Genomic DNA, 24,218 nt, shown 5'->3' on the forward strand with positions numbered 1-24,218 from the left:
TGATGGAGGTTTAGACAATTGAAGTCTATTATCCTTCTGATATAATCACATAATCGTCCTTATAATTATTAAATTTCCCCTAAACCTTTTTATATACTAATTATCTTTTCAATAAAGAGTATTATAGTTTCTTTATTAGAATAATAGAGTATAGTAGACTAACAATACTATTCTTTAAAAAATCTAAAAAATCTAAAGAATCTAAAGAATCTAAAGAATCTAAACAATCTAAATTAGAATCTAGAAAAAATTATAAAAGCGAAACCTCTATTGTTTCTATTATATCTATTAAATTATAGAATAATAAGAATAATAAGAATAATAAGAATAATAAGAATAATAAGAATAATAAGAATAATAAGAATAATAAGAATAATAAGAATAATAAGAATAATAAGAATAATAAGAATAATAAGAATAATAAGAATAATAAGAATAATAAGAATAATAAGAATAATAAGAATAATAAGAATAATAAGAATAATAAGAATAATAAGAATAATAAGAATAATAAGAATAATAAGAACAATATAAAATAATATAAAATATTAGACGCTTCCAAACACTAGCGAGCTAGCTCGCCCTGAATGTTTTGTGAAGTGATAATACAAAGAAGTAGAAGGTAGGTAGGAAATCTGAGATTCATCATGTCCAAGTTCTCATTCAGGATAAACATTGCCTAGGTACCTAGGTATTGTCTGGAGGAGCTTTCTTCCGAGTACTACCTACTGTCTTCAGCTAGGTAGGTAGATTAAAGATGATGAGAGGAGGTTTGGAAAGGTTTGTAAATGCCAATGATTCAGGATAGGTATCACTAGTGTCAACACCGCTCATGGGGAAGATACGGTACAATTAACTGAATTGACAATAGGTAGGTATTCAACTAATGCTCTTCTATTGGTATCTCACCACAGCTGATACAATAAAACGCCTCATGGATATCCTTAATCCACAAACGCCTGGATTACATGCACACATATGATCTTTATCTCATTGATTCGGATATATTTATTCCATTTCATACTCTTCATCCCTTGCCATATGCGCTGCCTCTGACATGACAAATAGCAATCTCGTTCCATTACCAGCCGTTTGCCAGATCTAATGACATTGTTAGTAAAAATCCCATTGAAGGGGTAAAACATGCGAGAACTTACATCAAGATCAGTGTATTCCATAACAGCAGCTCGCCATTGATCCTCAGTAAATCCCTTGGCAATAACTCTCTCCTTTACCTTCTTCATACTCAATTCCATACCCAAAGTCTCATCATCTTCATCATCCGCCTCTTCAGGTCTGCATTGACCAGCTTCGGCCAAAGCTCTAACCATATTGTAAATTCTACTGCTTGGACTAGAATCCTTTCTATATCCATCTTGATCAGCATACAAACTCTCTTTCGATGCTTCAACAAGTCTAAGAGCTTCATCAACATCATCTTGAACCACCTCTTCGCTGAAACGTAATCGAGCAAGAGCTTGTGATAGACGAAGGACACCAAGAAGGGTACGAGGAGAGGTATGAGCAAATTGTTTCTTATTTTTCTCATCACGAGATTGTTGATCACGCATTCTGACATAGGCTTTTACCATATACTCAGAGACGCTCGTTGGAACCGTTGGACGATAGGATCTAGCTTGAGCAACATATTGACGAACTTCTTGTGGTGTGAAGACAACGCCTTCAGTATCAGGATGTTTATTATTCATGTGAACATAGGTGACGTGGCGAGCGAGGAGAGCATCGTTATCTCTTGTAGGAGTGTCAAGGATAAGGAATAGTACATCGAAACGGGAGAGTAAAGCTGCTGGAAGGTTGATGTTCTCCACTGGAGATATCCTGGGATTGTAACGGCCATAAAGAGGATTGGCAGCTGCCAAAATGGAAGTTCTAGCGTTCAAAGTCGTAGAAATTCCGGCCTTGGAAATGGAAATTGTCTGTTGTTCCATAACTTCGTGAATAGCAGTTCGATCGGTATCGTCCATCTTGTCAAATTCATCGATACAGCAGATACCATTGTCCGCAAGTACCAGCGCACCACCTTCGAGAATCATTTCATCGGTTACTGGATCCTTCATGACCGCTGCAGTAAGACCAACACCACTACTTCCACGACCGGTAGTGTAAACTCCTCTGGGTGCCACTTTGGTGATATATTTGAGTAATTGAGATTTTGCCACTCCCGGGTCACCCATCAGACAGATATTGATATCACCTCTGATTCTCATTCCATCACCCATACTTTTAGTAACACCACCGACCAACAGTAAAAGTAATGCTTTCTTCACATCTAAATGACCGTAAATTTCAGGCGCGATGGATTTTGCAAGGTATTCGTAGACATGGCCAGATGCTCTGTATTGCTCAATTCGCTTGAAAACTCGGCTATCAATAGTTAAATCTTCGTAAGCCTTCTTGTGTTGAGTGACGTGCTGTGCCTCAAGATATGTATCAGTGAGAAGACCAGCTCTAATGGCTTTGAAACCAGTATATGGCGTAGGTAAGAAAATTCCTGCAATATCGACAACATCTCCAGGATTGATACGTCGAACTAGAGCTCCGTGGCATAGGACAGTCAACATTCGAGGAATGTGACCAACTGGGACTTGTTCGGCCATTTCCTGGATTTTGATTTCTTGGAATGGCTGGAATTTTGAAGCTCGAGTGGAATGATGGAGTTGTCCTTTGGTTTGATTCGTAGTACAATCGGGAGAAGGACATTCAACTAATGGCCCAAATGTCTTGGATCCAACGGGCTGGAAAATTTCGCAACCACATCTATCACAAGTATATGCGTTTACTTCCACAGTCGGCTTAACATCTGAAACTCTTGTAGTAATTCCCCTAACGGTAATAAGATGACCAAGATGCTCACCACGAACCTGTCGCACTGCCAAAGCTTTTTTGGGATTATCTCCGGAAGCGGTTAATGGTTTGAAGTTCAGAGTATATCTTCTTGTAAGTTCGGCAGGGAAGAGTTCGGGCTCAACAGTTATATCGCTTTGTTCGGCGGCAGCACGGCGTAAGGCGTTATTTCGAGCTGTTCGTTGCGACATGAGAACATCAAGTACATCATCCTTATAGCTGTGACTTAATCAGTAAACAAACCACAGCAAGTTTACAGCTCAGCTCACTTAATTTCTCTTGTAGGTTGTGGCATCACTGCATCGACCGCCTTGGATAAAATATCCAGATAATGCTTTGCGTTGGTTTCAATTGAGTTGACTAGATTGAGAGGAGTTCCAGCTTCATCCAGTAAGTCGTCATACTACAACTGTCAGTATATCAAACAGATGGAGGGGCGGTCGCTATACTTTGGCTAAATCGTCCAGTTCAATTGTGATTTCATCCTCGTATCTGTCCGCAACTCTTTGTAATAACTCCAGATACTTCAACTTGGGAACCTTTGCTTGAGCTCTGGTCTGCCTCCTTGAGGTCTGGTCGTCATCGTCATCCATCATATCGTTGTCATCGCTGAAATCATCCTCATCAATGTTCATGCCGCCCAAAGCATGGGTAATGTTCGCAGTCGGAGAAGTTTTGAAGGTGTAAAGAAAGTCTTCGAAAGCCTCTAGTAATTGGATCAGTATCATAGAAATTCTCAGTAATTGAAAACTCCATACCTTGATGAGCTTCATAGTTGACGGGAGCTTTGTATTGAAGCAGCGCCATCTTGGTAAGAGCCCCTTGATCACTTAGAATTTAATCAAAGATTCAATACTTTGCGCAAGTAATAAAAGACCGTAATAGAGAGATTAGTATGGAGGGGCTGACGGCGCAAAGGTTTATGAGGTTGAAGTGAGGAATCTCTCAGTCAAATCTCTAAATTGAAATTCACGCGCTGATAGTAAAGTTCAATCCCCCTGTCAACGGTTCGTGAATTTTCGTGTCTAATCAAGCTATTTGTGGCACGCAGCTCCGCCTAATCATGGTTACATTGTTCAAAATTTACAAAAATTGACATCTAAAATCAATTGAATGATTTAAAATCAGTCAAATTGGAAAGGTAAATTCTAAAATACGAAATCAAAAATTGACAGTCATTTCAATCGCAAAATAATAGATTTTTGATTTTGAGTTCATTTCGGAAAGGGTTAAATGTCAAGTGGTACTGTATGCCATGAATAAGCGGAACCGCATTTGCAGCTCTCAGGTACGGGTGGGTATGCGCTCCAGAAATGATATACCGAGGTGAACTTGTGACGGTCAGTTGAAATGCTCAAGGCATTTCATCTTTTGGGAATCTCTCTCCTTTCTATCTTTTTCTCCCTCATTATGGTATATTGATTTTTATTGTAACATCTTTAATTATGGCCTCAAACTTAAAAGGACGTGGTAGTCAAGCTACACCTGCAGAGATATCATTAATTCATCTAAAGAATTGCTTGGTTAACTTGCCTTCATCATTATCTTCATTACTAGTTAATATCAATGCTGTAAGTCGCAACGAATCTATCTACCTCATAATCACACACTCACACTCCATAGCTTGCACAAAATGTGATTGTAGAGTTGAACTACCGACTTCCACCTCCGCAGAGCCCAAATCAAACGAATGGCGCCCCGACTCAACGATCCATCTTCGTGGGATGGACTGGTATGCAAAGCAAGCGCAAGCTTGCACCAATTGTTGGGAGGGATGGGATAAGTGGCACGAGGGGATCTGGTAGGGAGCAAGAAGTCCAGGTTGTAGAGATAGATGCAACCTTTGCGCGAACATTGGGAATATCAGATGGACAGAAAATTACAGCGACTATACACGTCGACCCTCCAGTCGCCCATACCATCAATATTGAACCTTTGACGCCAGAAGATTGGGAGATTATAGAATTGCATGCTAATTTTCTTGAGCTCAATTTCATCAATCAAATTCGCGCATTACCAAATCCAAGCTTTACTTCACCGAGTGGTTCATCACAACTGCCGCATCCTCTTACGTTACACCTTTCACCGACCTCGACTGCCAATATTATAGTCACGTCTCTCCTTCCTGCTCCGCCTTCAAACATTGCGTTCTCGAAGTTAGCACCAGATGCAGAAGTTATTGTGGCCCCGAAAACAAGGTCGAAACCATCACGAAGTACGGGCGAAAATATGAGTGTATCTTCAAGGAAGAGTGTTGGCGGACGAAGTGTTTCTAGTGCTGTACGTCGGAAAAGTGGACGAAGTGAAGAAACGAAGCCGGCTATGTATTATAGAGGAATTGACAGAGCACTTTGTGGAGAGTGGTTTGAAGAAGAGAAAGATGCAGATGATGGAGGATTGAAAATTTGGGTTGATGGAGACTTCATTCTCGGTGACTCCTTGAAAGGGCTCACTTGGGTCACCGTCACCGTTGTCAAGCCTGCTACTCTACAAGAGCCAATCGACCCACAACGACAACAACAAGAAGATGAAAATACCGGTGGTGCCGGGAAGCCTGCATCGAAGGTAGTAGCTAGATTGATGACATGGGATGAACCGCCAGACCAATACCATGTGGCGTTATCGAGTTCACTTTGCGCCTCCATGGGGTGTAAAAATATGGTCGGAGGTGTGATAAGGGTTGCGCCTGCCCCATCCCAAGCTTCAAAGCCAACTTTTCAGCCCACTTCTAAATCCGGTACTCCACACATCAAGATATTTCCCTATACATCTAGCACGGGAAAAGCGAGTGAAGGTCTCAAATTTGGTGGGGAATCGAAAGCTGAGCGGGAAGAAGCTGCAAAATCAATCATGAAAATGTACAGCAAGAATGGTTCTAATAGTGGCATTTTTGAAGGACCATTGACTGATGGCTTGGTACTTGGCAAGCCATCAGGTTCTGACTTCCCATCAAGTTGGGAAGGCGGAATGATTCGTCTGGAGCAAGGACCACAAGAGTCCGGAAAGCAGTCTTGTAGTTGGTTTCTTGGTTCGGAAAAGAAATTTAATCTTGAGGTTCAACCCGCTATTCCAAGACCCTTAACCCTTGCAGCAAATGCGATCGATGGTCTTGGTGCAAAAGCTCCTGTTCTTGTGGGAATTGATAACCTCATAGAACAACTACACTCACACCTTTCGCACTTGTCTTCCGTTTTACTCACTGGTGCTTTGGGGTCTGGCAAAACAGCAGTAGTTCAACACTTGGCACATCGTTTACGGCAAGATGGCAGGTATCATACCACATATCTTTCATGTCGAAAATTCGTTACTGATGAGGCACGTGTCTCAACCATACGCGAAACATTTGACCGGATTTTTTTGGCTGCCTCGTGGGGTGCAAGAATCGGTGGAAAGTCTATTGTGATATTGGATGATCTTGACAAATTGTGTCCCGCAGAAACAGAGCTTGAAGTGGGCAATGACAATCTCCGAAGTGATTTAATTAGCGAGAAGATAATTGCAATTGCTAGAGAATACTTGATTGGGCATCGCAGTAACGTTGTTTTACTTGCCACCGCTCAAGCGAAAGAGTCACTTCACAAAAATATCATCGGTTGTCATTGCGTACGAGAGATTGTCGCCTTGAAAGCTCCAAACAAAGAAGGGCGAAGAAGAGTTATGGAAAAAGTTGCTATGGAAAATGCCATCTCGGAAATTACGACAAAAACAGTGGCATCTGGTAGCCGCCCAAGCACAGCAGATAATAGCGAGAGGTACAACGATACTGATTGGATGGGTGGTTCGAGTACGGAAGGTACCAAGAAATCGGAAGGCGATGGTTATGTTATTGATCAAGATCTTGATTTCTTAGACCTAGCTGGTCAAACTGATGGTTACATGCCTGGAGACCTCGTCCTTCTCGTAGCACGAGCCAGGAGCGAAGCAATGATTCGGACAGTCTCAAGCTCCTTGCAAAACGCCGATAGTGGTTCTATTCGACTCACAAGAGAAGATTTTGACAGTGCTTTGAAAGGATTTACTCCGGCGTCGCTTCGAAACGTCACTCTTCAGACTTCCACTACCACCTTTGACTCGATCGGAGGATTGCAGGAGACCCGAAAAATTCTACTTGAGACATTGCAGTACCCTACTACTTATGCGCCAATTTTTGCACAATGTCCACTGCGATTGCGATCGGGTCTACTCTTGTATGGATTCCCAGGTTGTGGTAAAACTCTCCTTGCAAGTGCAGTCGCAGGAGAATGTGGTTTGAATTTCATCAGTGTCAAGGGACCCGAAATTCTCAACAAATATATCGGTGCTTCTGAAAAGTCTGTTCGCGATCTCTTCGAGCGAGCTGAAGCTGCTAGACCTTGTGTACTATTCTTCGACGAGTTCGACTCTATAGCCCCTAAGCGTGGTCATGATTCTACTGGTGTGACTGATCGAGTAGTCAATCAATTGTTGACACAAATGGATGGTGCCGAAGGTTTATCCGGAGTTTATGTACTTGCAGCTACTTCGAGACCTGATCTAATTGATCCGGCATTACTCCGTCCGGGTCGCTTGGACAAGTCCCTTATATGTGATCTTCCAAATGTGGATGATCGTTTTGATATTCTTAAGGCACTAGGCAAAAAGCTGAAGTTATCCGAAGAAGTCCGAGACAGCCCTGAAGGAGGGCTGTTTGAGATTGCTCGTAGGACTGAAGGCTACTCTGGCGCAGATCTTCAGGCTTTGATATCCAATGCGCAACTTGAAGCCATTCACGATGTACTTGGTGACCATGAACCAGTTGAGGTTGGAGGAAAACGTAATGGTGCTAAGACAAATGGAGCATCCAGCGGACCTCGAAGTTTTGTGCAGTTCCGCTATGGTGAAGATGAGGATCGGACGGAAGCCGAGACACGCGCAAAAGCTGGTAATAATCGCTCCAAACAACTTGCTGAGAAAGCTGCCATTACCGCCAAGTTGGAAGAGATCAAAAAGGCAAAGAAGAAGGAGAAACTGAGAGCCAAGGGTATTGATGTTTCGAGCGAAGACAGAGGAGAGCAGAAGGAAGTTAAGAGTCAACAAGAAGTCACCATTCTCTGGAAACATCTAGTAAAGAGTTTGGAGGGTACAAGACCAAGTATTAGTGCTGACGAGCGAAGGAGGTTACAGGGAATATATAGGGAGTTTGTTGTGGGAAGAAGTGGGGATATGCCGAATGGACAAGGGGGAACAGAGGTTGGTGGGAGGTCGAGTTTAATGTAGGGTAGAATATGGTATGGTCAGGAATCTCAATAATCTGGACTGCAGTCTGAAAATCTAAGGCATATGCTTTCCGAATCTAATAAATCTATTTCTAATATTGAACTACTCTCAGAATCTCAAAATTTACATTTAGTCTTCTAGTCTAGACTATTGATCAAGCTCAATTCCGCGCACTAATCAAGCGGGATCACCAGGGCGAGGTAGTGTGGATGGCGGTCGATCCGAATAATCTGGCTCATCGTCGTGCTGTCGCATATGCGTTTTCTCAACGCAAATACGGAGCCACACGTCCGAATTTTGATATTGAGAATACACATAGTCAGGATAGTCGTTGATGGCATTTTACAAAAGTAAACGAGCTGTGAAGTATGAACTTTATGTGTGCAAGATGAGGGCTCGGGGAAGGGAACCTCGACTCTCGAATTATAGTATGTCACCCCGCAACGATGAGATTCCAAGTACTATCCATGGACTTGTCGCAGACAGTGGAATTGCAATTCGGGCCATGAACAGAGAGCAGAATTCGGATTTAGATACGAATTGCGGCAGATTTGTCCTCCGCTACACCGCGGAATTGACAAACGCAGATATCGCTGCTTTGTCTTCGGGAGTCAACGATCTCATTATCCTAGCACAGAGAGAGGCGGGTCTCAATCGAGAGAATTTCCTAAACAGCATATTTTTCAACTGGAACACTTCATACAAACATATTTCCCTCGGAAGTCCGCTGGAACTAAACGAGGGTTAAAGAAAGAGTTTGTGCGTGGTCGACTGGCTGGGAAGGAGAAACGAGGTTGATGGCGGTTAGTAAGCAGCCGGTATATAGGAACATGGTTTATTAGTCGAGAGTAGTTAGGGAGGGCTGAGGCATTATATTTCAACACTCGCACTTTCTACTTTTACTTATCGATATATGTCATCAGCTTGTAGCTTTTTGTCCAAAACTAGACTGTAGTAATGATAAGTGAGCATGGCTAGTTATTGATTATAATTCAGATTTGCATAGAAAGTAATTATAAACTATTAGCTCATCGTTTGACTGCGTATGTTTGTAATCTTTCTCATGCATAGATATCCAGAATGTGTTGAAAATAAATAAAAGATCCACACTTCATATCTCACCAGCAAATTGCTTCCATGGGTGGTTATGTTCTCTTGGGGAGTATCATAACAAGCAACAGCTAGAGTTAGTGATCCTTCATCCATCATGCATTAGACGCATAGACTCGGCGTTGAAGTCACAGAAGCTATAACTCAAAAATAGATCTGATACAGCTTCTCTTTTTGATGCTCAACCTATTTTCTTTATAATACAATTGAAGTGGAGAGAACATCCAGTGCTATCAAAATACCCCCACTGACTTGCTAATACATATTTTGTATAAAAAAAAGAGCTTTTAATCCAAATGCCCACAGGAACTTGGATGAATGTATGCCAGCATGTACTCCAAAAACTCATTTTTTGCATTAACTCTCCTGAAATCCCCATCGCAATATGTCTAGCCCCCCCCCCAAAGCGAGCCCTGTTCATATTATGATAACTGAAAACTCGGGTATCACATGCCCCTTACTCAATCACCGAGGAGAGTTCGACTGCATCGTATAAGAACATGGTAAGATCCTACCAGTGTAGAAGTTGATGATTTGTATTTGGGAGGTTGAATCGTTCGGTGGAAGGAGAAGGGAGTTTGGAGAAAACCAATTTGAACAGTTCCTGCTCAGCTAGATAGTAGCGCCCATTGCGATGCTGAATGAATTCGAAGTTGTGACAATAGTATAAATTCTGCCGCTATCGATCACCATAGACTCAAAACTTGACTGTTGCCGAAACATTGAGATAAAATGAGACAATCGAGAAGAAATGACGTGATGGCATTGCTCAAACTCGAAACTCATTTCTTTCCTGAAATGTAGCCTCGACCCTTCCATAGAAATGCCCGAGCATTCGCACAAGTTTTCGCATGCTTAACGTGCTCATCTATCGTTCTAACTGGGAGATTCAACGTATCATCTACAATCTTTCTTGCTGAACCGTCTTCAAAATGTGGGCTCATCACGCGTATTTGTAAAAACCTATGCCGATTGGTGTTTTTCGATTTTGTCCAAGACATAATACATGGTCTACAATAGTACCCTCCCATGTAATGGGGCGATTCGGAATCTCTTAGCAATGGGATTCTGACGGCTACTGCATAAATGGGTTGAGAACGCTGATCTGGTCCCCAATATCGAAGGCGTTGGGAAGGTTGGAATCGATCCCCGGAAGCAGTATGGTATTGTCTTGTCTTATATCTTCTTCTGCTGCACATATCGACGACTTTCTGGGCGCTAAAATATTCGACTACCTCTGTCATATAATTTTCAGGAATTGGGGGACAAAACATCCTCGCGAATACAGATGGTAGGCCTTTGATAGAAGATGAACCGAAGAATTTAATTGCCTGGGTTTTGCGTATGAGAGAAAACTCTGATTCAGTAGACAAGCAGAAGAAACAGCACCGACTACCAGTCAAGGGAAAAAAAAAGAACCGTAGTTTGGACAGAAATCGCAAGACGATGGACTCAATACATGAGCTATGGTTGCTACCGAGTGGACATGCAATAGTTTTAGCTCAGCGATAGCCTTTAAGAAGCAAGGGGCTTTTGACGTGGTTTCTGTAAATATAAAAACAGAGTCGACAATGATCTTAGCGGCGTAGCTTGTTTTACTAAATGTTACTATGCTTTCGAAATCGAGGTTCTTGCATATTTCTTGTTGTATCTCAAGTGGAAAGTTGTCAAATGCGCCAGCAGATGATTGTCTTGGGGTGATTGCTTGTTTGGTGTTAGTTTTGACGAATGGAAGTTGTCCTGGTGGTCCGACGTATGCTGCTCCCCTTCTATCGTGCGCGATTGTACTAGTAGCGAGTACTTCAAAGCGTCGATCCAGCTCCTCTTCATTGCCTTGAGCGTCCATGGTCGTGGAATTGTGAGGGACTTGTATGCTATTGTTGGTATCAACTTGGTTGATAAGTGTAAAGTACTTTAGTCTATTATGGTTGTATTCGTTCTTGATCATTATTATCTATGGGAAGCTAGTATTTAATATAGTGAAGTGCTAGCGCTAGTGTATACGCTAGTTCAATACAGTGCCCTCTATTGATCACATGATCGATATCCCGACAGCTATGAAGAAGTTAGGTGGTAGAATTGACGAGAAAGAATCAAATTTCAACCAATTCACTCACATTATCAAGTTTATATGCAATTGTATTGATTCCCATAACATCCAGAAGCTCGTGATTGTGGAAGAACCAAGGCTTGCTTGCAGAACATTTATTGATTTAACTATATTCATTCAAATTGAGTGTTTCAAAATATCAATTTTTGCAATATTAGCCCCTCTTATCCAACTTGTGACATTGAAGAAAGAGGATACTTTTCTTAGAACGAGTGAATGACAATACTAGACGTGATCCACGCGATGCATCATGTAGAAATAACTCCGTGGCAAATCTCCAAATTTTTGATGAAATTATACTTGGCGATGCACTCGAAGTCTCCAAAATTCCAAACCCTCCAAATACCTTAAACTTTCAGCCAAAACTTCAATTTTTTTTTGAATGCTTCAGTTGTTCAGATGGTTTGAACAAAGGAACTTATGGAGAAATTTAATTCTCTATATTTGCCTTCCTAAGAGTTTGGTGCACCAGTGTATAAGATAGCACCATTCACTTCAAACTCCTCGATGACCTTCTGACCACCGTCCCTTGCTATCATCCAATCTGCAAATTTATGAGCCATGACTATGTTTTTGCCTCTCGTGCCTACTAATGTATGTGCAGGATTCAATAATGGATCATCTGGGGCATCTGTGCTCGCTTTCTACACAACACATTAGCTCAACACACATCTTGGAGATGGAACCATAGTATACAAAAATACTCATCTTATCTCTAATTTCTTCTTCAACACTTAACCATGTACCCTTATCCGTAATTGTGTACTCGCCTAGCGCACATGCAGCCCTCAAAGCAGCAAACGGAAACTCTATGTAGCGATGATACCAACTTGAATATGGATGTGCCCACGGAGTTTGACCGATGGCTGACCAAATAGAAGATTCTTTGATATTGGCGGCTGATTTATCATATCGGGATAAGAATCTAATGTTTGGATTCTCTACACAAGCCATAAATAACTGACCGAATAGATCAAATATTGTAGAGTCGTCTGTACTATCAAGCGGAAGCCCGGCAGGGTTTCGTTTCGGTCCTAGAAATCATCAGAACGGGATGGATCATTTCAAATGGAGCTTGGATATGGTCGTCAAGACGAGACAGCAAACAACCTACCAACAAGCAACCAATGATCTCTCCAAGCATACTCCCTCCTCTCTGCAATTCCCTGCTTTAAAGCTATCTCCTCTGCAATCTTATGATAAGTTATGCTACAATCCGCCGCTCTACTTCCCAAATAGTTGAAACTTGCAGACGTATCTGATAATAACCATGCAATGCTGAATCGTGGACAACCTGTTTTGTCTATCTCGAACTCGATAAACTTATTGGCAAGAGCACGGATAAGCCCTGATTGACCAGCTCCTCCGGTTGCTATGCGGAGAGTTATTGGTGGGGTCGATGAAGAATTATCTGGGCTGGGATTGCCGCCGATGTTGAATGAGGTACCGCTGTAGATCTCGGCGGGAGTGATGTAGGGTTCGGGAGAGGCGAGATCCACTTTTGTAGATGCCATTTTCTGAACTGGACAGGAATAAATTCGCAACGTTTTATATTAGCTTGCTTATCTAAATGAACAAATCTGGTCATCGGCCCAGTATGTCTATATAAAGTATATGAACGTAGAAATGGCGTTCAGATAACAAGATTGGAAGATAAGTTCAGAAGCAAGGAAGGGAAGTATCTAATTTCAAGCAAATGCAGATAGTACAGCTGTGATCATTTAAATATCTTGAGCCCGAGTCCCCAATCCTCAACGTCGATAATGCGAGCTACGCGTGGGGGTCAGAGGCGGGGTACACCCATATTAGCGATCAATTGCCTAATTGCCATAAATCCCGGTAGCACTTGCTCTTCCTGGTATTTCATGCATAGACTAGACCTTAAAAACACCCTGCACGAATACCCTCTGCAAAAATCTCGGGAAAACTGCTAATGTGGTATGCTATTGGGTATCTGTAATAATTATGAGAATCACCATTCCCGTTGCCTACCTAAGACTTCGAGTCATTTTGCGAATAATGGCCAAATGTGCCTCAAATCTACCAAACATAGCCTCAGACGCCTCCCATTATGATTCTCCTAATGATCCACCGATGCCAGATACAATGTTATCCACACCCCCGACTTGATCTCCCAAATTTTGTCTCGTTGCTCTATATTTAATTTGCCATTTCCCTTCCTTCAAAACCTAGAGTTCAGACTTCTTCCCTAGAACAAAGACTACGAGTACCCGTCGTCCTCAATACTGCATTCTAGATCATCGCCTCGTGATAACGAATCACTATTTCCCCCTATATCTATCGCGTCAATTGAAACAGAGAGATTGCCAAGTCCTTGAGCTTGCCTCGAAGCGATGTAATCATCAACGGCCCCTTCCGAGATGCCATTGGCAGGTTCCCATGTCGGGTTCCAATCTCCCTTCCAATCAACAAGATACCATAGTTCTTGCTTGTTGTCACCGTCATTCCATTCGTACTTGTGATCCAAGATTGATTTTACATCCCATGTTGGCGGTCTGCCGCCAAAAGCTGCTTGCTCGCCTTTCTGCTCGCCTTCATCTTCATCCATATCTCCAATCGCATCCTCATTCTCATCCTCGAGCTCCATCCTATTACCAGGAGAAGATTCAAGTCGTCGACTTCTACTTCTAGAGCTACGCAGGTTGAAAGCATCGCTTCCACGCCGTGCACTTGATCTTGGCTCGGAGCTCGTTTCACAATTCTCAATGGTTGGTGACCCAGACCTCTTCTTCGAAGCTCCCTTGTATTCGGCATCATAATAATCGTCGGAGCCTTTTCCAAGTCTTCGAGTTTTACTTCGGGACTTTCCACTTGACTCACCTTCTCGTCCTATAAACGGAGAAGATTTGCGCTTCAAACTAGACGAAGGCTCGTAATTTCGGTTCACATCAAGCGTCTTCGAAGCAGGGATTTTAGTACCAGAATCCTTGAAGTAATCGACAATTTTAGATTGAGGCTTCTGACTTGTGCCTTGAACTGTACGACCAGTGGACTGTTCGCCACTTGATAGAAGGGGTAACTGAAGGCTTGCTGGAGATTGGTTCTGGGTGCTTGAACCTTTGTCGAACTTTATGCTCTTTTTATTATTGCTAGCATTGGCTTTCAAATTGTCGTATGGGTATGCGTCTACACTCATGCCAGGAAGAATTGCAGCTTTCTTGGGACGATCGTGAGGTGACATCTTGAAGGATCTGTACTTCTGTGGTGACTGAATAGGGGTCTTATTTACTTGACCTTGACTAGAATGCTCCGTTGCCGGACTTGTAACTCTCAGGATAGTAGACGAATTCATAGCGGTGTTGGATATATGGGTTGCCCCTTGGTTGTGCTGATCATCAAGCGCTAAATCGGTATCTTCATCTTCCTCTTCGCTTGCCGAGTCGGCAATTGTATGCTCCAACATTGCTCTTGGTGCTTTAGCAAATGACTGAGATAGAGATGGCTGAGATAAGGATGGCTGAGACAAAGAAGGCCGATGAGGGTGAGAGATGGTAGGCGAAACAACTTGAACTGACACCACTTTCCGAGGTCTTCCAGGTCCACGCTTCCCACTTGGTTGATCAGATACTGGCTTGGGTGCTGGCTTGAAAACACTTGCCATAGACTTAGGCCTGCCCCTCTTCTTCGGCATTCCCAAAGCCTGATACTGTTCGGCATCCTCCTCCCTGAGATCATCACGTGATTTTCCGGCTTTTTTCAATTCTCGCAACACTCTTGCTTTTTCTGATACTATCAAACGAGGTTGAAGCTCTTTAATAAGACGATTCTCTTCTGCAGTGCTCCGTTCATGCTCCCAATTTTCCAAAGTATACTCTGATACATAATTGCGTATATTATTTGGGTGTATAATAATGCGATTATGTGGCTCCCGTTCATAGCCCACTAGGAAGTGGCTAGGGTCGTTTGGCTTCGGGTATGGAAAACAATCAAGAATAATTCCTTTTAATTCGTGAGGAGGAATGAGTGAAATTGATTGAAGTGGTGGACCGCTATTTGGTTTATAAATCGGTCTTTCGACTACTCTGAAATCGAAGGCCAATTTTGATCTTGGTAAACACGTATCTTCCCCGGTGAAGTCTGAATTATTTTCGGAAGACATTGAGAAGTCAAATGGACAGATTGAATAAGTTATTATTAAAGGAGACTCTTCTCTCCCCGTAGGGAAATTGATTCCGTTAAATAAATCGAAATTGTGTTGAAGAAAATTGAAGTTGAGATTGTTTTAGAGATCAGATTAACTTAATCTAAGATTAATAAAAACGCGAATCTTTCACTCTACTAAATTTAGATTAATCTTTAGCTTTTATTAAGAAACAAAAATGAAACTCAAAGAAGTATCTTTATTAGAATCTTTAGATTTTGATAAAGAATAAATTAAGAAAGAGTTAATGATAATTATTTTTAGAAATACTTTAAGAAGAATTTTATTGATAAAGAGATTCTTATTAGTTATTTAATTTAGTAAATCAGTCTTTGAAATTAAAATTTATTTTTAAAAGATTCTTATAGTTAAGATATTAATTCGAAATCATTAAAATATTACTTTTTTAAAAATACTACTTTTAAAACTAAATTTTTAGTAATAGTTCTCGTTTTGTATTATTACTATTTATTATTTAATAAAACTTTGATTATTTTCATTTAATAATTAAAAATAAGTTAGTATTCAATTATTCAAAAGACTCTAGAATCGAAAGAATAATATTTAATCAAAATAATTTAAGTAGTAATCTGAAAGGATCGTTCTTTATATTTAAAAACTTAATAAAAATAATTTACTTTTTATTATCGACTTTTTAATGACTTTACCTAGTCTGTTTACTTTATTTTTTTTCTCTACGAACTCTAGTTACTAAGATGAATTACTGTCTTTTCGAGCTCTTGCTGCGCTAGCTCAAAACTCGTAAATAGTAAGAGTTGAGGCCCCGGCTTATCGCATACTAATCGAAAACACACCAAAAACCTTCATTTCTTTAACTTTTGAACTATATATTATTTCAATAAATATAGAAATTAAATTATCAAAATTGATATATATTATAATTAATTATTAAAATTACTCAAAAAAATAAATAAATTATTTTTAGTATTTTTTTTGATATAATTATAGATTTTTAAAATTAAAATTTCCAAAAAATCCAAAAAAATCGATTTTTTTGTATAGGAAAAGCATTACATATAATAAATTTCAAAAAATTTTAATTTTGAAAATCTATAACTATATCAAAAAAAATATTAAAAATAATTCATTTATTTTTTAAGATTTCAAATATAGTAATTTCTTATATAAAAGATTTTCAAATTAATTCTTTAATTATTAAATAAATTATAAAAGAAATAAATTTATATAGGAAAACGACTTTTTTACAGGGATTTTGTTATGAAAAAGGGTAGTATGCGATAAGCCGGGGCCTCAACTCTTACGTACCGCCGCCCTAAGAAAAATAATAACCGGTTTGAACCCAACCATCGATATCAAAATACTAGGATCAACAAACAAGCTCTCAAGAAAGCTTTCAATTTTCGTCATCACCACAAAAACTCACCAGATATTGCAATTACCTCTCTCTCTATCACAATGCTGTATTCAGCGCCAACATTAAGAACAGCAGCAGCTAGCTGCCGCATACAGCCATCGTTCCTCACATCATGTACCTATCAAACAGCATCAACTACCCCTCCTCGCACTCCAGATCCTCAAACACCAAGCTCGCGACGTCGAGTTCTGGTTCCCAACTATAAACGCAATGTCGCATTCCAATCCGGTACCTCTTCTACTCGTTCTGCATCCACAACTACATCTTCCTCAGCAACCAAAACCTCAAAGTCCAGCGCTGCGCAAACAGAAGTTCTAGATTGGAATACATTCTTCAAGCTCCGTCGAACTCGTCGCTGGTTCCAACTCGGTTCTTCCATCGGCACGGGATTTGGTGGTTTCGCAATTGGTGCGCAGATTCTTACACATACGGATATGGATGCACTAGTGGGACAAATCCCATTGGATCCATTCATTACATTGGGATTAGTAACATTCGCATGTGGAGGAGCTGGATGGTTGACCGGACCAATTTTGGGGACTGCGGCGTTCAATGTGAAGAACAGGAAATTTAGACAGCAGATGGATATTAAGGAAAAGGAGTTTTATGCGAGGGTTAAGAAGTATAGGGTGGATCCTAGTGCGAGTTCAATGGCGAATCCGGTGCCTGGTACGTTTGATTTGAGGTTCATGAACGATTAAAGAATACTGCTAATTGATCTGTTTAGATTATTACGGCGAGAAAATCTCAAGTGTAGCCGGTTACAGGCAATGGTTGAAGGATCAAAGAGCTTTCAACAGGAAACGACAAACATACGTGTAGAACCCAATCCAACTAGGAACGCATAGGAAAAATGGTGGAAGGAATGGCGGGTTATAATGATTATCGTTTTTTATGGCAAGCAAGAACATCAACTTAGCAAGCAGTTGTACGATTTTGGCGTTCATGGAACCACTCCTTATGGTGCTTCACATTATGCACTTTTGGCACACAATACCAACTCAAATATCAATCTCGCTCCTTTGAAAATTCAACGTCTTGATTTTGACACTAGAGTCTAGTATTCGGGCCAAGAGCTATCTACCTGTTCTTTCCAAGATCGTAAACCTCCCTTGATATCACCAATATATCTGTCGCCTTTGAGATCCAATCCCATTTCTTTCATCTTTTTTGTGACTACTTGAGAATCGTTCCCAAGCCTACAAACGACATATATAGGAGTTTTTGGGCTCAGACCATCGGTGAGCGTTGATAGTGGGAGATCTTTGTTGACTCCGTTGCCTTGAAATGATGAGAAAGGTATATTGTGTGATCCTTCAATATTACAGATATCAAACTGCACCTTCTCTCGGACATCGATTAACAAATGATCTTTTTGCTTCCTTCTTATCGATTCTTCGTAATCTTTTGCCTCAACCCTCTCTTCATCGCTCAACAACTTGATAGGATGCGTCATGCCGCAAAACAAGACGTAATCCATTGAACCAGATTTCAGCTGCTCAAGAGACAACTGAGGTTCCTCTCCGCAAGCGAAACAATTTGATCTTCTACCCTTCAAACGGACATTTCTGAATGGCGACGTTCCATTTGTAGAGAATAACAACATTGTAGTAGGATTCGTCTTGGGGGTAGAGCTTGTCTCGTTATTTTCCCCAACGGCGGCCAATCTTCCAGATGCAATAAGTTTAATGGCTTCCAAAGCTTGTAAAACTCCCATTACACCTACAACGGGACCGATAATTCCTCCATCGCCACAACTCGTCACCGCTTCGGGTGGAGGTGGTGTGGGAAAGACACAGCGGTAACATGGACCACCTAATAGATCACCAGGAGGTAAGGCAGGATTGTTCAAAACTATTAACTGGCCATCTGTTCGGAGAGCTGAGGCTGAAACGAGTGGCTTTTGGAGAAGAACACATATATCTGAGATGAGATAACGGGAGGTGGGGTGGTCAGTACAGTCGAGAACTAAATCATAGTCTTTGACTATATTCTGTGCGTTTTGGGGCGTAAGATGTGTTTCGTAGATATTTGTCTTTACATTTGGATTCAAGCTAATAAGCTGTTAGTATGTATGCTCGCCAGGATTTTTGGGGAGGATCCATACCCAGATATATATTTAGCAATACTGACAGCTTTATTAACACCTACTCGGTCTGTACTATGCAATACTTGTCGATGTAAATTCGACTCTTCTACAGTATCTCCATCGACAATTCCAATAGTGCCAACTCCAGCACCGGCGATATATGCAGCAGCCGGACATCCCAAACCTCCAGCTCCTACTAGGAGAACAGAAGCCGATCTAAGTCGTAATTGTCCTAAATCATGATCAGTAAAGTATTCAAGAAAAATTTGTCCAGAGATCTAACAACTAACCCTGAATACCAATATCAGGCACAATCATCTGTCTTCCATATCGTTTGTATTCTTCCAAAGTCATGGGCCATTTGCTTTCGTCATGAGTCACGAGACCTTCTTCTTCTGTGACTCCAGGATCCTTTGAGTTGACATCTTTTCCTTCGATACTCAATAATTGTAGTTTTAGAGAAGCAAGTTGGGTCTCGGCATCAGCTATTTGACGCCGTAAAGCACTTGCCTTTTCCTCAGCAGAATTCATATTGGTTTCCTGTGGTTGTGATTTTTATAGCGTAGGTGAGTAGGTAAATTATGAAAGTCGCTTCATAAAAATACCTAGTTCCGACAACTTTTTTTATTCGCTAAGTTAACCTAGACCTTGGAGCTTTCAATGCACCAGTGAACATTTTTACCCCCAAAGCTCTCACTGACAACTTTCACCAATTTTCAAGCAATTTTTCTTGTGACACTTTAGATTTCAAGAGATAATCAATTCGCGATCATGGTACGTCTGGAAGAATACTTATCTTTCCTGATTAGAGTCGCAAAACTAACTATCCTCACAGGCGCCCACTGCACCCAAAAAGCGAAATTCTATGCGCGCAAAGGCTTCTCAAGCAGGCTCAGGTATCCACGTTCCACCTGTGCATCGCGAAGGTGCCGTTATATCAGATTCATTCATCGAGTCCAAGAAGGACAAGCGAACGATTAAACATTCCGCCTTTGTCAACCGTATCGAAAAAGGCAATTCAAAACCTCTGAAGCGCAGACGTCCAAACAAGAAATTGGTTACCACATTAGAAAGTCTGGCAGATGCACTACCGGATTTTGAGGGAGAAGGCTTGGAGAAGATTAGCAGAGGAGAGAGTGGAAAGATCAAGCAAAAGAGTATGAAGAGTCGACCTGGAGCAACGAAGAAGAGGGAGAAGTTGGAGGCTATGGAGAGGGAGAGATTTGGAAAGAACATGGCACAATTGGCTGGAGTTACGGAGGAGAAACCGAAAGACGTCACTACTGTAGAGGGTCAAGAAGTGCCAGCTGCTTCAGGGACTGCGAGTAGATGGGCCGCATTGAGAGGATTCATTTCACAAACCATGGAGCAGAAGGAGGAGTTCAAAAAGCCTTGATTGTTTCACTTTTTCCACCGGACATGGACATATTTTCTGTTTTGAGATACCCAATTACCACAAGTATGGTACGTGTTATTATTTTACCCTTTATCAATCTACAATCGATGGACCTAAAAGCCTGTTTTTTTCACATGAAAGAATACCCACAGATACATTTCATGCAACTTGGCGGAGTATCATGTATCATTCGAGTGGATGAGAGGATTCGGTATATCATGAATCGCGTATATGCACACATTGCAGCCGGCCGATGATACTGCCGATGTCACCCAAACATTGGCAAACATACAATCTTCTCCACCACCACCAAACTCCAGATCCTCCGAAACGTCTGACACAGGGGAACGACAGTGCTTTCCCGAATGATTCCGAAACTCTTTTCTATGATAAACAATCACGTGAAACAACTGCCCCACCACCTTCCTGACGTCACTTCCTATATAAAAAGCAATCAACACCTTCAGTGTTTTGACTCCCGTCCATAATTTATAAGCTCAATTGGGATTCACAACTTCTCTAGATAAATCAATTTTTCACCATGACCATCTCTCCAGAATCTCTCACTCAAATCCCGGCGTCATTCGCCAGTGTCTCTGTTGGCACATCTTCAACCCCTCTTTCTTCTAAACTTTCTGCAATCTCTTCCGCAGGCTTCACAGCCATTGAACTTGGCTTTCCTGATCTCCTTTCCTTCGCTTCGACCTTTCATAAAAAAGAAATCAAAGAAAATGACTACGATTCATTATGTTCAGCTGGAACCGAAGTCAAACAACTATGCGAGAAGAATAATTTGGGAATAATGATGCTACAACCATTTTCGAACTTCGAGGGATGGCCAAAGGGATCGAATGAAAGGAAAGATGCTTTTGAGCGGGCGAAGGGTTGGATTCGTGTCATGGAGGCTGTGGGTACCGATATGTTGCAAGTGGGAAGTTCGGATTCGCCAGATATTTCCTCAGACTTTCATGTTTTGGCGGATGATTTGAGGGAGTTGTGTGATTTGCTCGCGGAACATAAGTTTCGTCTTGCTTATGAGAATTGGTGAGAAACCCCCCTTCCTCTCTTTTCCTTTTCCATCCACCAGTGGGTGTATGGATTGACGGGACACTACAAAAATGGACTTGTGAATATACCTTGATATATCGAATCAGATATCCTGGAAGTTGTTACACCAATTCATTGGATTTGAAACAATCAAATCATAAATTTTGATATCAAACAATTGAAGGATGAAATTATCAGAAATTTCGAAAGTTCGGAAGTGTCCCGTCAATCCATGCACCCACTGGTGATCCTATCCCATTCTTTATCGACGCAAGCTGACACTCCTCGCCTCTAGGTGCTGGGCAACTCACGCCCCCACCTGGGCCTCCGTCTGGGAAATCGTCAAACTAGTCGACCGCCCCAACATCGGCCTCTGTCTGGACACCTTCCAAACCGCCGGCGGCGAATACGGCGACCCAAGCACCTCTTCAGGACTCATCTCGCATCTAGGAACCCAAGCAAAACTCCACATGAATTTCACCCAATCTCTGCAATCCCTCACTACCACCGTTCCTCCCGAGAAAATTTACCTCCTCCAAATCTCTGACGCATATAAACCGCCTGTACCTATCCCCACCACCCCTGCTGAAAAGGAAAAGGAAGAGCTGAGAGCGAGGGGTAGGTGGAGTCATGATTTTAGACCATATCCATATAACGGGGGTTATCTACCTATAGTAGAAGTAGCGAGAGCGGTACTCGGAACGGGATTCAGAGGATGGTTTAGTATGGAAGTTTTTGATGGGGGTGCGGATGGGAAATGGGAGGGGGCTGAGAAGATGGATTTAGAAGCGTTTTGTAAGGGGGCTATGGAGGGCCATAAAAAGTTGTTGGAGGAGTGTGGAAATCCTCCTAGTACTGTGAAGAAGCTTCTGGGTTAATGAGGAACCAAAGTTGACGAAGATATTGGAAATATCAAAATTGTAAAAACAAAATCCCGGTTGCTCGTGGTGTCGTTCTAGTCAACGGCACGCATGCTCAAACATATACTTAGCGTTTCAATATTGTTTTGGTAGCAGGATAACAGCACGAATACCAAAACCGACATTCACCACCCAAAGTTAAACTGATTATCATGCTCAAATTTCATTGATTTCAGTAACGAGCCTGGGCTCTATCTCTCCTTCGATAAAAAGAAGCCACACCCAAGCAACCATTAACCCTAGCAAAAGTCTCGCCACTTCATACAATTCGTACCATTACATGCCCCCCATGCCACCAAAATCACAATGCAAGTCTGAATTCATCGTTAGTGAAGCTCGCAACTTAACTCCCAACGCACATATCATCCCCATTTGCCAGAACGCAAAGCTCGTCTCGTGTGATCGTATAGAAAAGAAATAGCATGCAATCATATCTCTTGTGCCTCGTATTGTATCGCTCATCTCGCTCATTGTCCTAATCCAGCCCTGTCATAAATCCGTAACGCCTGATGATTTCTTGTAGTCATTTTCATGTATGCGTAGCTCATGAATCGATTCGGGGAGGACTTCGATTACCCTTTTGGTAAGGGGATGAGCTACGACTTTCGTCTTGTCTGTAATTTTGTTAGCGGGGGGTTCATTTCGGTCGCTCAACCCACGTATTTTAAATGTTGAAGATGGTGGGAACTTACGATCTCCGTCTCTCTCCCTCCTTCCTGTAACCCTCAATAATCTTCAGCATCTCCTTTCTCGCTCCACTTGCATCAATCAATTTTCCTCCCATACTCATAGAAACCTTTTCCTTCGCGTTTGCGCACAACAATCTCTTCAACAACAAATGGCGCATGATAATGCACACGTAAACCCCACAATCACTTCCGTTCTGTTGTTGGGGAGTATCCTGCAGATTCAGAAACTTCAACTGACGACCCAGTAACTGACCTAGTTTGTAAGTCGTCGTATTTGCTTCTTCATAATTCGAGGGCGAGAGAGAATCATAATGGAATGCTACACCATCGATAACGGATACGAGGAGAAGTGTCCAGTGAGATCCACCTTCTGCTTGGGAAACATTGCGATTATCGTTTATGGGGAGGAAGATGTGAGTGGTGAGACGAAAGTCTGGAAGAGCGGACCTGAGTAGGACTGGGTTTTCGTGCATTCGTAGCATATATGCCATGGAAGGTCGAAGTAGGACGATATGGGAGGAGGGGTATCGCTTGAGGTATTCGTTCTCGAGATATCTGTTTGAAGGGAATGTTTAGTAGTGGCTCTTGTAAAGGCACGTATTTGCGAAAGGTGGAACAGAATTCACGTACTCCTGCCAGAAGGCGATTGTCTGTCAAACAGTTCGTCAGTAATTATTTGGAAGAGGGAATCATGTGAAAGTATACATTATCCGTAAGCCAGTCATCCTTCAACGTATTAACGTCTTCTCTTGTCACTGTTATCGCCATAGTTTAGTCTGCCAGTTCGCGTGTGTCTCCTTCAAAAGTGTTGAGAAAACCTACATCGTACATCATAATCTAAAAAGTGAGTGTTAGCAATAAGCCAGAGGAACCCCGCAGCGACGGCAAAGCGATCATGAAAAGGCAGACTCACAACTTAGATATGCAGCTTCAGGAGAAAGCTACAATGATTGTGTTTGTCAGTTCCACGTTGCGCATTGCTTTATTGCTGCGACTGTCCTTCCGCCGGAGTCACCAATTGACAAGCAAAGTGCGCATGTGCTTGATACATACCGAATTGCCCATATGCTTGGATAATCTGCCACCAAATGGGTGGAAACCACTTCCTTGTGGCATAGCTCTTCTTTTCTTTTCGAGTATGAAAGATTTCTTTTCTTATTTTTGACTTAAAATGCAGGTGGCCGTATGGTTGCCCTTTA

General features: G+C 41.7%; 11 protein-coding genes across 11 annotated transcripts; 5 read left to right on the top strand and 6 right to left on the bottom strand.

The window, feature by feature from the left end:
• Positions 1-1,008: 1,008 nt before the first annotated feature.
• EAE98_005197 (DNA replication licensing factor MCM7) lies at positions 1,009-3,672 on the bottom strand (the record flags this gene model as incomplete). The annotated part of the gene is made up of 5 exons (XM_038952818.1): positions 1,009-1,101; positions 1,158-3,084; positions 3,135-3,268; positions 3,315-3,571; positions 3,624-3,672. 5 exons carry the CDS (start codon positions 3,670-3,672, stop codon positions 1,009-1,011), a joined length of 2,460 nt encoding a protein of 819 aa, XP_038810660.1.
• A 427-nt stretch (positions 3,673-4,099) lies between these two features.
• EAE98_005198 (uncharacterized protein) lies at positions 4,100-8,283 on the top strand. The gene is made up of 2 exons (XM_038952819.1): positions 4,100-4,436; positions 4,489-8,283. Exons 1-2 carry the CDS (start codon positions 4,311-4,313, stop codon positions 8,098-8,100), a joined length of 3,738 nt encoding a protein of 1,245 aa, XP_038810661.1. The 5' UTR covers positions 4,100-4,310; the 3' UTR covers positions 8,101-8,283.
• A 247-nt stretch (positions 8,284-8,530) lies between these two features.
• EAE98_005199 (uncharacterized protein) lies at positions 8,531-8,848 on the top strand (the record flags this gene model as incomplete). The annotated part of the gene is made up of 1 exon (XM_038952820.1): positions 8,531-8,848. The coding sequence occupies one exon, from the start codon at positions 8,531-8,533 to the stop codon at positions 8,846-8,848; it is 318 nt and encodes a 105-aa protein (XP_038810662.1).
• Positions 8,849-9,992: 1,144 nt separating this feature from the next.
• Positions 9,993-11,056, bottom strand: EAE98_005200 (uncharacterized protein; the record flags this gene model as incomplete). Its single annotated transcript, XM_038952821.1, has 2 exons — positions 9,993-10,567; positions 10,630-11,056. 2 exons carry the CDS (start codon positions 11,054-11,056, stop codon positions 9,993-9,995), a joined length of 1,002 nt encoding a protein of 333 aa, XP_038810663.1.
• A 716-nt stretch (positions 11,057-11,772) lies between these two features.
• Positions 11,773-12,834, bottom strand: EAE98_005201 (uncharacterized protein; the record flags this gene model as incomplete). Its single annotated transcript, XM_038952822.1, has 3 exons — positions 11,773-11,964; positions 12,017-12,354; positions 12,435-12,834. 3 exons carry the CDS (start codon positions 12,832-12,834, stop codon positions 11,773-11,775), a joined length of 930 nt encoding a protein of 309 aa, XP_038810664.1.
• A 707-nt stretch (positions 12,835-13,541) lies between these two features.
• EAE98_005202 (uncharacterized protein) lies at positions 13,542-15,440 on the bottom strand (the record flags this gene model as incomplete). Its single annotated transcript, XM_038952823.1, has 1 exon — positions 13,542-15,440. The coding sequence occupies one exon, from the start codon at positions 15,438-15,440 to the stop codon at positions 13,542-13,544; it is 1,899 nt and encodes a 632-aa protein (XP_038810665.1).
• A 1,479-nt stretch (positions 15,441-16,919) lies between these two features.
• Positions 16,920-17,700, top strand: EAE98_005203 (uncharacterized protein; the record flags this gene model as incomplete). Its single annotated transcript, XM_038952824.1, has 2 exons — positions 16,920-17,547; positions 17,606-17,700. 2 exons carry the CDS (start codon positions 16,920-16,922, stop codon positions 17,698-17,700), a joined length of 723 nt encoding a protein of 240 aa, XP_038810666.1.
• A 235-nt stretch (positions 17,701-17,935) lies between these two features.
• Positions 17,936-19,498, bottom strand: EAE98_005204 (uncharacterized protein; the record flags this gene model as incomplete). Its single annotated transcript, XM_038952825.1, has 3 exons — positions 17,936-18,932; positions 18,986-19,199; positions 19,258-19,498. The coding sequence occupies 3 exons, from the start codon at positions 19,496-19,498 to the stop codon at positions 17,936-17,938; spliced, it is 1,452 nt and encodes a 483-aa protein (XP_038810667.1).
• Positions 19,499-19,738: 240 nt separating this feature from the next.
• EAE98_005205 (uncharacterized protein) lies at positions 19,739-20,363 on the top strand (the record flags this gene model as incomplete). Its single annotated transcript, XM_038952826.1, has 2 exons — positions 19,739-19,741; positions 19,803-20,363. 2 exons carry the CDS (start codon positions 19,739-19,741, stop codon positions 20,361-20,363), a joined length of 564 nt encoding a protein of 187 aa, XP_038810668.1.
• Positions 20,364-20,785: 422 nt separating this feature from the next.
• On the top strand, positions 20,786-22,474 carry EAE98_005206 (uncharacterized protein). The gene is made up of 2 exons (XM_038952827.1): positions 20,786-21,407; positions 21,706-22,474. The coding sequence occupies exons 1-2, from the start codon at positions 20,905-20,907 to the stop codon at positions 22,286-22,288; spliced, it is 1,086 nt and encodes a 361-aa protein (XP_038810669.1). The 5' UTR covers positions 20,786-20,904; the 3' UTR covers positions 22,289-22,474.
• A 400-nt stretch (positions 22,475-22,874) lies between these two features.
• On the bottom strand, positions 22,875-24,135 carry EAE98_005207 (uncharacterized protein; the record flags this gene model as incomplete). Its single annotated transcript, XM_038952828.1, has 7 exons — positions 22,875-22,944; positions 23,023-23,574; positions 23,650-23,669; positions 23,725-23,774; positions 23,842-23,856; positions 23,933-23,960; positions 24,073-24,135. 7 exons carry the CDS (start codon positions 24,133-24,135, stop codon positions 22,875-22,877), a joined length of 798 nt encoding a protein of 265 aa, XP_038810670.1.
• Between the last annotated feature and the right edge of the window lie 83 nt (positions 24,136-24,218).

The sequence above is a fragment of the Botrytis deweyae genome (genome assembly GCF_014898535.1).
Source record: "Botrytis deweyae strain B1 chromosome Unknown BDEW_010, whole genome shotgun sequence".
Classification (NCBI taxonomy): domain Eukaryota; kingdom Fungi; phylum Ascomycota; class Leotiomycetes; order Helotiales; family Sclerotiniaceae; genus Botrytis; species Botrytis deweyae.